General features: G+C 40.8%; 1 protein-coding gene across 1 annotated transcript in view; it reads left to right on the top strand.

Moving 5' to 3' along the window:
• The window catches only part of TENM4 (teneurin transmembrane protein 4), a 200853-nt gene that overhangs the window by 7643 nt on the left and 180982 nt on the right, over nt 1–12228 (top strand). The window contains exons 2-3 of the mRNA XM_088140888.1: nt 3525–3623; nt 6124–6359. Of these exons, the coding sequence (XP_087997014.1) occupies nt 3577–3623; nt 6124–6359 (283 nt within the window). The 5' untranslated portion in view covers nt 3525–3576. The remainder of the gene's footprint in view (nt 1–3524; nt 3624–6123; nt 6360–12228) is intronic.

The raw sequence follows: 12228 nt of genomic DNA, 5'->3' as shown, positions 1-12228 counted from the left end.
ATTCACTACATGCAGTGAGCCTTAGAAAATTCTCTGTCTGTCATTAATAGGGATATTTGGAAATAAATAATTATATTAAGGCCCTAGGAGCTTCCCTTATTACAAGCTGTGACCGTGAGCTTAGCATGACGGCCCCCTAACTCTGCAAGAACCTGCTACTACACACATACACACCTCTCAAGAAACTCTCTGGGAAAAGTATATAAACCCTTGCATCTCAAAAGCTTAGCATGATCAGGCTGTGCCAAGTCCAGGACAACAGACAACAGACTCCCCTCCCCATCCCATTCACTTGCAATTGATTCTGATCATTACATTTGAAAGCTTGAAATTAGTGTAAAGGGTAAAAGATTTTGAGGCAAAACCTTCATGGGTGCAGGTACTCTTCAGTAAAGCATCAACAACATAGCATCTACTGCCCCAAAGAGACGTTTCTGTGCCCTTCCCAAACAAATCCAAAAGCTTGTGTGAAAATATGGGCAACTGCATTGAAATCTCACACGATGTTAGTTTTCCCTTGTAAGATTTTGCTTGAGTTTAGCAATCAGGCAGTATTTTGAGGGCGTGTCTGGATTTTTGAGACCCCGTGGCTGGGAATGCAGTCTGAACATTTCATCAATCTTGTGTTTTTATCAGAAGACGTTTTTTGGTAGTTGGGAAACGAACCTTTTGCAAACAAAAAAAGTTAGAGGCTATTTTAAAGTAATTATTAAGAAATAAATTCTAGTTTGTTTCTTTCAAAGTAAACTAGATGCAAGTCAGCTGGAAAAGGTGCCGTTAATATTAGCAGCCATGCAACCTCTTCCCCGTCCTCTCAGTCGTAACTCATAATTATGACATTGCTTGCCTGATGTCAACCAACATGGAAGAAAAAAGAGAACTAATTGAGACCGTGATTTTCATCCCAGACCCCTTGTTTTTCCCTTTGGAAAACTTTTTATGAATGTCAGAAATACAAGAATTATTGTCCCCCCCCCCAAAGATTAGTATTGTCAAGAATAAGAACTTAATGTACCATGCTATTTTGAAGATCACTTCTCTCTTTCGCTTTCTGCTTTTCTCATTTTTTTCACCACCTCTTTTGTTCTCCAGCCCCATTTCCTTGTATTTGTTTTGTTATTGACGGTTGCGTCAAGGTTACATCACTTAGAATCATCTCTCATTTTTATATTGGCAAGTTCCTGCTAAAATGCACAGCTCCATTGTAAAAACAAACCAAAAAAAAATGACATGGGTTTTTAACTACTGATAAATTCACATTTGTATCTTCCGTGCTATGCCATCTGGCAGTTTATTCATCAAAAATTCTTCTTTATTATTTCCATTTTGGCATGCAACTTTGCCTGCATTCTTAGGGAGTGTGAAGGCAAACATCTAGGCTTGGATTTTATGCCCCGAAATGCCTGTTGAAGGGCTTGACTTCAAAGCTATAAATATGAACTATGCATTCTTTGGAACGAAGCAGCAGTGTTCAACTCTCAGAAATTCCCCTTGCCAACAAAGTCTTAGTATAATAAGGAGTTAAACAAAACCATATTCATGGCCTTTGCAAGGATGGATGGAAACTGAGGACGCTTGATTAAGCCTTTTCCAACCTGATGTTTCCCAGGTTGTTGAATTTCACCCCCTATAATTCTCAGTAAATACAGCCATATTTGCTGTGGTCAGTTTGAATTGATGCCTGGCATATTTAGAAGACACAGGTTGAAGGAAGGCAATTCAAGAGCACTGTATTTTCAGATTTGATGGTGGGACATGAATCAAAGATTTCTGAGATACAGGCTGATGTCTGAACACACTTTGGTTCCTAACAGAACTCTCCATAAACGTTGTCACTTAATGCCATGACTTGTAAGTTTAGAATGATCAAATTGTCCCAAAGATTTTGTTTCCTCTTTGAATTTGAGAATTCAAGTGACAGTTCAGTTTACTGTCCAGCTTTCATCCTTGATTATTGATAAGGAAGAAGGAACCACCGCTACAGTAATTCATCCATATCTGCATATCCAATATGACAACTTTGCTGACATGGTCCCTTGTTTTTAAATAAAAGAAGGGTGAGTTGAGAGTTTCTGATTTTGTCAGGATGAACACCATTGACTTGTTTTTAAGTAACTTCCATTTCTGCTTTGGTCCTTGGATTCAGGAATGTCCATGGGTGCTGCTTGTGGGTGGGTCAGCAGCGTCAAAATGGCAGACCCAACAGGACAATCAAAGCCTCTTTTCAATATGCATCACACAGACGTAAAACAGTCAGGATTTCAACTGACCTAGTTAGACACACCATTTTGATACAAGCCACCCCCACCCACCTCCCCATGGATCACCTTGCTTGGATTTCTAACAAAGCCAAAGCTTGGTGTGTCTGCCTACATTACATGCCTTTGGCTCCGAATAACATTAATTGTTTGTGTTGTCTCCTGGGCTGCATAAATTTAGAGTGCAAATCGCAACTCTTAATTTTTTCTTGAATGATGATTTCCAGCGATAGAAGGTAAGCATGTTGGAAGACTGTCTTGGTTGTTAACAACTCAGGTTGGAACTTGGACATAAGATGTAGACAAAGAGAATGAAACTCTTTGAGCATCCAGAGACATTACTAGGCATGCTGAGTGAAATTAAGATGTCCAGTAGATCAGATCGATTCAAGTTTAAAGCTTCTGGACAGCTAGGTTGGCAGCAAAGATACTAAATCAGAAGGCAAATACAAAATCACCTTTTTTTTTTTAATAAATACATGCCCACAGATGAAGTTGTATTTCTCGATACAGATACATCACTTGTATTGAAGGCCTGGAATCTGATCAGTGTTGGTACTTTCTTATGACTGTTGATAATCTCAAACTAATTCTGTGAATGTCTGAAAACCCAGACTAACACTGCTGAGTGTTGCCAAGTACCTTTGTGTGATCATTAGTATTCCTTGGGGTAGCCCAAGGATGAGCAACCTGAGTCCCCAAGTCTATTTTATGTAGACTTTGACCTAATATCTATTATCCCTGCATGGTGCAAGAAAACAGATCAAGCTTCAGTAAGAGCTTGGGAGAAAATGCAGAAGATGTCAGTAAGAGACACCAATCTTCTTGCTTCAGCCCCACTCATCATACGTTTCCCAACCAGTTAACCCCAGTGGTAATGTAGTCCTCAATATAAAAGTCATCCATCTCTGGAGCACTCTAGCAAAAAGAAGATTTTCTTTCCTTCACAAAATTAGTATAGCATTATCGACATGAGGATATGAATGTCATTGCTGACCAAGTGTTAAGCTCTTCATTATAATACTCATACTGTGGTGCATATATTTGATTCTGTGCATGCATACGAAGAATAGATTGCTGAAAAGATGGAAGTGGTGCTTCTCAAATGCTGTATATGTATATGTTGCAACATGCTATACATATGGATCAATGACCCGTCATTCTAATTCCATGCACAGCCACACTATAACCATTGTGGGTTTATGAGGTCACACTTCATAGATGCATGTCTCACTTGGCTTCATTCGTATTTCCATATGTACATAGAAACATAGCAAAGCAGACATTCCTAGAGACATTGCAGGACAACCTCATTGAGATGGACATTCTCACCTCCTCCCGACATGACGGTGCTTACAATGATGGGTATGTTGATGCTTAACGTGATCTTTCTTTTTTTAATTGTACGGTCATTCTCTGACCCTTGCATGTCAAACAAGCTCATATGTGATTCCCTCTCCCCTAACTTTCTGTCTCATATAATCAACCCTTTCCCCCGTTTTCCTCTCCCGTGAAAGTTGCAGTGAAAACAATGAGGTACTTCAGGGTGTGGAACACAAATTGTCCTGTACATATTAATGGCAGCCTCGTTAATATGCTAATTCATGGCATCTCATTGGCTTCGTCCTGATACCATTTCACTAACACAGAGGCAACTTGAGCTGTTTAATAGGTTTTGAAGATGTGCCATTATGTTTACTTTGAATCTGTGCTGATTTAAATATCCTAATCTGATGTTTTCCAAGTGGGTCGCCTGAACTTTGAAAGGAAAAGCCATCTCCTTGTCTTTTGACCATTGTGATCATTCTCTTCCACAGTGCTTCTTCTGTTCTTCTGTTCCCTTAAAGAGGGAAAGGCTATTACTTTGACTGGACCTGGAAGAACTTACTGTATTTCAAATAACATGACAATTTCAAGACTTTGTGCCTCTCTCTTAGAGAAACTATGCTATATTCTGAAAAATAATGATAACTGATCAGTGCTACAGTCAAGCCAGGCTAATTATTAGTTTTCTGGCCCCAAGGAAGCAGTCTTGATAAAGCTAAGCAAGAATGGAGCAATAATAATAATAATAATAATAATAATAATAATAATAGACTAACAATAATCAGTAGTAGTAGTAGTTTTCTGGCCCCAAGGTAGCAGCCTAGATGAAGCTAAGCAAGAATGGAATGATGATGATGAGGATAATAATAACAACAACAAATAATGGTCATCATCAGGATCTTTTTAAGGTTCAGAGATTCATTTGAACACTCCCCATCTACTTCCTTCTTGTTACACCCTATATCAGTGGGGTTTTTCCCCCCTCCGTTGTTTCTGTCCATTGAAGTGAATAAGTCAGTCATTGGGAGTATGTGAGGAATCCTGAAGTAACCCTTATTTGCTATTAATTCAATTCATATATTATTTCAATTTAATCTCAAACACATGATGCTGGGTGGCTTATCACAGTGAAAAACAATGTAAAAAGAAAAAGCAGCAGAAAAATCATATAGAAAAAGGCATAGAAAAACCATAGAATGCAATCAGCAGCCAGCAACAATCAACAGAGCCATTGCATGGGGTCTTCCACATGTCCAGATCCCCAAGCCCAGTGGCCAAAGCACATCTTTAAGGCCTAACGAAAGGGTCAGGGCCAATCTGATCTCTGGGGTTGATGTCCCAAAGGGTAGGTACCATGACAGAAAAGGCTCTCTTCCTGGGACTCGCCAGATGCCATTCCCTAACAGATGGGACCTGGAGTATGCCTCTCCTTCCATACTTGTTGGGACAGGTAGCTGCAGTCAGGAAGAGGCGATCCCTCAAACAGCCCTGGCCATGATCTTTTAACCAATTCATTTTCCTGCCTTGAATGAAAAATATGATTCCACCCAGTCATTTTCACTGCTAAATGGCCTACCACCTTGCCTTTCTAAAGGCCCCTGTCATGGCTAAATCAGAGGTTAGTAAATTTCTGACTCCTGTTACAGCTGATTAGTTAAGCAAAGACTTGTCACACTGGTCATAAACCCAGTCGTGGGTTTAGCTCTGATTTCTGACTCGAAGACGCTCACGGTGGCATTGCCAAAGGGAATCCGCATAGTCCTTGCAGGAGAGAATTTGCACAGCAGCATTCGTTAGTCCCTTGGGTGCTGATTGGCAAGGCTTCTTCGTTGCAAATGGCCTCTTAAGTCTGCCAGCCTGGTGTGGAAAGAAATATAGCTATTTATGTCGCATTTGCAGGAAGGAGACATCAGCAGAAGCAACTCTCATGGAGAGACCCCTGTCCTATTTCTCCTTTGCAAATGCACCTTCTTCAGACTTTTCAGGAAAGCTAGAAATCCTCAGACATTCCCTAGATAATGAGGTTGTGCCCCGCAGCCTTGTAGACGCTGGCACAGGTTTTTTTGAAGTAAGACGACATCCAACTTCTCCACACGTGAGGTTTGCTGCTGTGATGGCTCCTTTTACAGAGAGAGTTTCCATCTACAGGAAATAAGTCAAGATCAGCCCCCATGGACACTGACAGATCAAGAGAAGCAAAATTCCTTAACAAAATCTAATCCTCCCCCTCTTTATTCCATTCAACATAAAAAAAAAAAGAAAGAAAATTGGACAGTAAGTTCGAACAGTCTGACAATTACATCTTCAGTACCTCGGTAGGGTTTAGTCTTGTTGCCATTCTTCTTTTTAATGGTTGTATTTCATTTCTCTCTTTCTTTCTTCTTTTTCCTCCTTCGTTCCTCTTCCTTATCGGTGCATGGTGCTAATTTGGGCTTTGTTGTGTTTGAACCAAGGCTTCCAAGCCTAACTTCTCCCCCAATCTCGAGCGTAGGCACGAACCTCCTTTGACGCCTTTTCCTTTCTCTTTCTCATTCCACAGGCACTTCCTGTTCAAACCTGGAGGAACGTCCCCACTCTATTGTACAACATCGCCGGGCTATCCCTTGACATCTAGTACGGTGTACTCACCACCCCCTCGGCCCCTTCCCAGAAGCACATTTTCTAGACCCGCTTTTAGCCTGAAGAAGCCATACAAGTATTGTACCTGGAAATGTGCGGCTTTTAGTGCTATTCTCATCTCCGTCACACTGGTGGTGCTGCTGGCATATTTTATAGGTAAGCTGTTTCTTCCCTTTGATCTCCTACTTAGAGAAGAAGAAACATATATTGGGAGCAAGTGGGTTAGGGTTGACAAAAGCTGTTCTCTGTTGTGAGCGTGGTTCATTCTGCTTTTTGCCTGAGTAGCCCTAAGAGGAACATGGTTCTATTGCTTTGCTTAGAAAGAAGTTTGATTTCCTGCTGGATCTCAGGCAACCAGGTGACCTTCCAGCAGACATTTGAAATACCAGGGTCATTTCTCCAAGATATGTACATTACAATGATGTAGCACTACCCTTTGTTGACACCTTGGAAATTAGGGACGCACTGTTGGAGAAGTGGCATGACCTTTGAATGGGAAACAGGACATACTCACAAAAAGAAGGAAAGCCAGGATGAAAAATTGATGTAATTTAATTTCCGTTAATTAAAAGTAATCATTATGATTGTTTTCCTTGTATTTAATCACATTCCCCTCCTACTGTCATAAAAATTCAGATTTAGTAGCAGCACCTGAAGGCCATCTTCAAGGCCACATGTAGTTCGGGGACCTGAGATTGTATATCCTTATTGTAATCATGGTTTGCAAATGGAGATCCAGGCTTGCGAATATGTTTTCCTTTTTTCTAATCCCCTCTCTAGCAAAATCTGCTGCTTCCTTCCCTTTTCTTGCACCAAACTTGGCATAGAAGGTTATTTTTCAGCTTCTCCTAGAAGTGTCCCAGGGTTGAACCTACGACTTGTACTTACAAAGGGGTTCCTCTGCCAGGGTGTCCCAATCTCTCCCTACATTTATTCATTATCTAATTTACAAATTGCAAATGCAAATAAGTCACTTTTCAGCATTGCTACAGCATGTATGTAACCTTTTTGTATAGGGAACAGAAGTAGAGACATATTTTTCGTAAGTAGGAGGAAACTGCCTGTAACAGGGAACTTGTTCTGTCCTTGGAAGTGAGAATATCAAAATTCTAAGCCACGGATAGATAGAAATTGTAGCTAGCGGCTGTCGACCTACAGACATCCAGAGGGGCATAATGGGACACAGACATATCACACTCATCTTTATTCCTCAAGAATAGAAGGTGAATGAATGAAATGTTGAGCGTAATTCATTGTTAATAGCCGTAAGGATAAAGATATGGAGTGAGTTCTGTGCATATGAGAATCAGGATGCAAGGCTGGTGTCTCTGGAAGAGTGGAGAATGGATTCCCCGTATTGTGACCAGAGAAGTAACATGATATGGGAAACTTTGGCAGTCAAGGGAGCAAACCCACAGGGGCTCAGCGGCTTGCATCCTTGATCCCAAGATGTTTTGAATTGAAAGCTGCTTCAGGGCAGTTCTTAAGTAGCAACTATTGAGTCTCTCGTATCCTGACTCACTTGAAAAAAGAACACAGATAATTCAGAACGATAGGCTGAATCCTCTCCTTCAGAACAGCTTCCGTTGATTCAGAAGACCTTCCTTATCCCTTTTCCCAGGCTGCCTCTGGCATTCTTCAGATGAATCCTTCCTGTTGATGTCTCTTTTCCTTTAGTAAGAGACCAATTGAGCAAGTCAGACTCAATCTTGTATTTGTTTTCGTACTTAAAAAAAATATTGTGGACTAACCTGTTTTGCTCCAATTAGCCTCTAAGCACAGGTAACGGAAAACTCATTCTATGGTAACACAATCAAGCTGTCACTTCCGATTTTGCAACCTCTTCCTCTAGGCTATCGATGTATGAAGCGCTGGTATTAGAACTTACGGCGAGTCACACGTGGGAGTTTCACGGAGAGGTTCCTACTTGCATTTGATACGTGTGCAGTTTGTTACTAACACCAATGATCTCTTCTGTCACCCTTTTGTGATTTCATTTTATTGACTGATTGTCTCTCCTGCCTGTGCCATCGAGGGTTAGAACCATGACTTTGTCCCCTTTTTAGCCGGCAGTGTAATACAATCAGACATGATTAATCAGCTACCGTGAAATTGCTAGCAACTTGATGGAATGTGCTGTCACCTTTCATCATTTGCCAAACAGATTCTGCTTTCTTGCCCTGTTGGACATATCTTTGTGTGTTAGAGGAACTTGTTCCTAGTTGGTGTCGAACTTTGGCATCAATCAAAAGATAGGTCTTTCTATTTTCTCTCTTTGTTTCATTCTGGATGCGACGCTCAGCTTTGCTATGGAATTATCGTCCTTCTTGAATATGTCTGGACATGATGCTGATCCAGGTTGCTGTTGGTGCAAAGAATGGCTGCTGGAAAATTATCTTCTGTTTAGTGGTTTGAAGTCATCGCCTTACAAACTTCCTTTCCCCTGTGGGCATTCACAGAAGGACAAGGAAGAACAGCTGATGCAACGTGTATGGCAATATCGCGATGCAAACTCTGATCCTTAAGTACTTGTGTGTGACATCGTAATGCAAGTATAAAATGGCAGAGCTTGCCTTGGGATGTCTCAAGCCGAGTTTGGTCATTTTGGCATCATTATGGCTGGCTGTGGATATCTCTGCTTTCCTTGACTCCAGATTACCAGTTGATTATGGGACTGGGATCTGCAATGAGATAATATTACCTTATATGTTCCACTTATGTAACATTAAGGAGAGAATGGCTCTTAGGGGAGAGCATCACAGCTCTGGAATTCCATACCTTACTCAACTAGTACTGCTGTGGGCAAAGCTGGCATCTTGAGTGTGTGTCAGTACGCTGCACATGCCTCCAAGCTGGGAGGATAAAGGCAGCAGTATGTTGGCTTGCAAGATTAGATATCCTGGCTTGTCTAGGGTTAGTGTTAGTGTGAGAATGCTTGGAATTAAGCTGAGCTTTGGTTGTGCTTTGAGCATACTGGCCCAAACAGGTCATAACTGATCGGTGCCATACCAAAGGTTAGTAACATTGTCTTTATCTTCTGCATCTTACTAGAAAGCATGGCATAAGAACCTCAGTTGATGAAAGCCATGATGGGCAATGGAGGTCAATGTCACTAGGCCCATCTGGTGATAACCATGGGACATGTAAGGATGAAATGAAATGAAAGAGGCAATGGATGGGAGGGAGAGAGGGAAAGAAGGAAGGAAACTGTATTATGTATATATAGAGAAACAATAGCTGCAGAAAATATAGTTGAAGAGTACAAGGGACAGTTAAAATTAAAAGAACCAGAGGAAATGCAGAGTGATTTTCATGAGAATTTTAAAAAATGCTTTGAGAAAGACTAAACAAGGAACTTCTAGCGAAGTGCGTGGCATTCAAAATAAAAGTGATGAATGATTTGGGATGAAACTGAAAAGGGAATGATGGGAGGTGTATTTTAGAGATTTTTATGGGAATGATAATGATATGTTCAAAAAAATAGAATTGAAACAAATGCTGTAAACGTTAGCATCCCAGAAGAAAATGGATGAATATTTGATAAATGCCGGGAGGATGTTGGAAAATCATAAGACTGAGGATGCAGGCGGTAAAACAGGAGACATGTTTAAAATATGAATGTAGTTTGCTTGTGGAGGGGCTGTGTGACTTGTTTAATGTGTGTGTGAAAAATTCACCTGTTCCTAAAGATTGGAAGAATGCCATTATTTTTCCTCCGTACAAAGAGAAAAATAGAGTGAATGCAAAAACTACAGTTTAGGGATTAGATAGTTAAGGGTGTCTGGAAAGGTGCTTGGAAGAATTTTGATTGAAAGCATAGAAGAGGTGACAATCAGCAAAATTTTGGAAATGCAGTTCAGCTTTATGCCAGGCTCAGGGTCTACAGGTTGGATTTTTACTCTTCAGCAGGTGATTGAGAAAGGTATGGAGAGGGGTAAAAATTATTGCATGTTGCTTTCGAGAAAGCATATAATACAGGTAGTCCTTGTTTAGCGAATACAGGTAATCCTTGTTTAGTGACTGCCTCAGACAATGCCCATTCGCAGTTAAGACATTGATCAGCAAAATTTTGGAAATGCAGTTCAGCTTTATGCCAGGCTCAGGGTCTACAGGTTGGATTTTTACTCTTCAGCAGGTGATTGAGAAAGGTATGGAGAGGGGTAAAAATTATTGCATGTTGCTTTCGAGAAAGCATATAATACAGGTAGTCCTTGTTTAGCGAATACAGGTAATCCTTGTTTAGTGACTGCCTCAGACAATGCCCATTCGCAGTTAAGACATTGATGAGAAAGGAACTTTGCGACCAGTCCTCACATTTACGACCTTCTCAGGTCTGTGAAGCAGAGGAAAGCTGGAGTAAGATCATAAGCACAGTTGTGGTTTCACTTAGCAATTGCTTCACTTAACAACTGAGTTGCTGGTCCCAATTGTGGTTGCTAAAGGAGGACTACCTGTAATTAATCACATTATTGGCATGGGAGAAAGTCAGTGGCTCAGTGAAGCCTACTGAGATGGAAGCTCCTTCCATTTCTTCAAGTACTCTGCTATCGGTAACTTCAGCAACTGGAAATGATTCAACTTGTTATATTGTTATCATAAGTGGTTGAGGAGCTGCACAAGCATCTTCACCTTCTAAATCAAAGGTAACAGGAGTGAAATACTGGCTGCTGGGAAGTCACGAGGGCCACCACCCTCCAGTCCAAGCATATAAGCTTCCCAAAGGCACCCAGTTGGCCACTGGGTGTTGCAAAGGATGGACTAGATGGGCTTAGGGCATGATCCAGCCATATCCTATCACAAGGAAGGGAGAAATAATGATAAGGCCAGTCCCAATTGTGGTTGCTAAACGAGGACTACCTGTAAAGGGAATATGGGTGACTACTGGAATATTTTGCTTGTATATGGAACTGAAGGTGGGTTGCTGAATGCTATGAGAGCCATATACGGTGGAAATAAGGCTTGCATGAGAACAAATGGAATGCTTAATTAATGCTTCAACTTTGAACAAGAAATACTACAAGGATGTAGGATGTCCCCTGGTTGTTTAATCTATAGGGAAAAAAGTATAAGGAATGCTTGTGGTGAACGTTAGAGGTGTGCTGATTTGGAGATGTGAATGTTGATGTTCATTATAGACTTCCTCAGAGAGCTGGGTCTTTGTATAATGTGTCTGACGTAGGATAATTTGAGCCTGGTCATGTGTGCCTTGAGTGAGAACTCTGGATTGAGGCATTCTATAACCGATGTGTTTGTTTTCCTGGCTGTCCGTGGTATTCTCAGGTGTCCTCTTGAACACCAGAGTTTGGAATCGTCGTGGTTGTAGTCCCATTTAATTTGTAAGAGAACTATTGCAGCTAAATTAATCTGCGTTCAGCCCAGTGATTTTAATTTGTATTGGGTTCTCCTTGGTCTTCAGCAAGGCATTTGTATACATTGCAAATAAATTGGTTTAATAATCACCCTTCTCTGCAAAGAATTCAGATTCTTTGGCGGGGGGATAAACGTAGAGGGAATTTTTAGCACCTTCACCAAACTACGCAAGGAGAGAATCCATGTAACTATCTAGGAGAAACCCTGATAATTTTTCTGGGACAGAGATTGTGTACATTTGTAAATGACATGTTCTGACTCTTTCTCCTTCTCCCATTTTATATGCTTCTCTTGAAAACAAAACAAAGCAAAGCCCTAATTGAAAAGAAAAGAACCAGGGATTCCACTCGTGTGAAACACCTACAGGAATGAATCACTTATGGGTCTCATCCACCTAAGAATTGCAGTCCTAGAGTACATCAAAGTATCTGTGAGAAAGACCATCACGATCCCCAAATGCTATTTTTTGTATCCTTATCTATTGAAGTATTTATAGGGTGACTCAAAATATGGAATATTTAAGGAATGGAAGCAGACTAAATTGGTTCTCCCGCTAATTATAATGGACCCTAAGTTCAGATAGGTTGGACAGTTTGGTGGTATCTTCCACATGGCATCAGACCCTCGCAAGATGTCCAAAACGAAAACAAAAACA

The sequence above is a fragment of the Python bivittatus genome, unplaced genomic scaffold (assembly GCF_059951505.1).
Source record: "Python bivittatus isolate LINGU-HERP-01145 unplaced genomic scaffold, Pbiv_v1 ctg000340_np1212, whole genome shotgun sequence".
NCBI lineage: Eukaryota > Metazoa > Chordata > Lepidosauria > Squamata > Pythonidae > Python > Python bivittatus.
The sequence above is the reverse complement of the archived record's forward strand: the minus strand, read 5'-3'. Positions and strand labels throughout refer to the sequence as shown.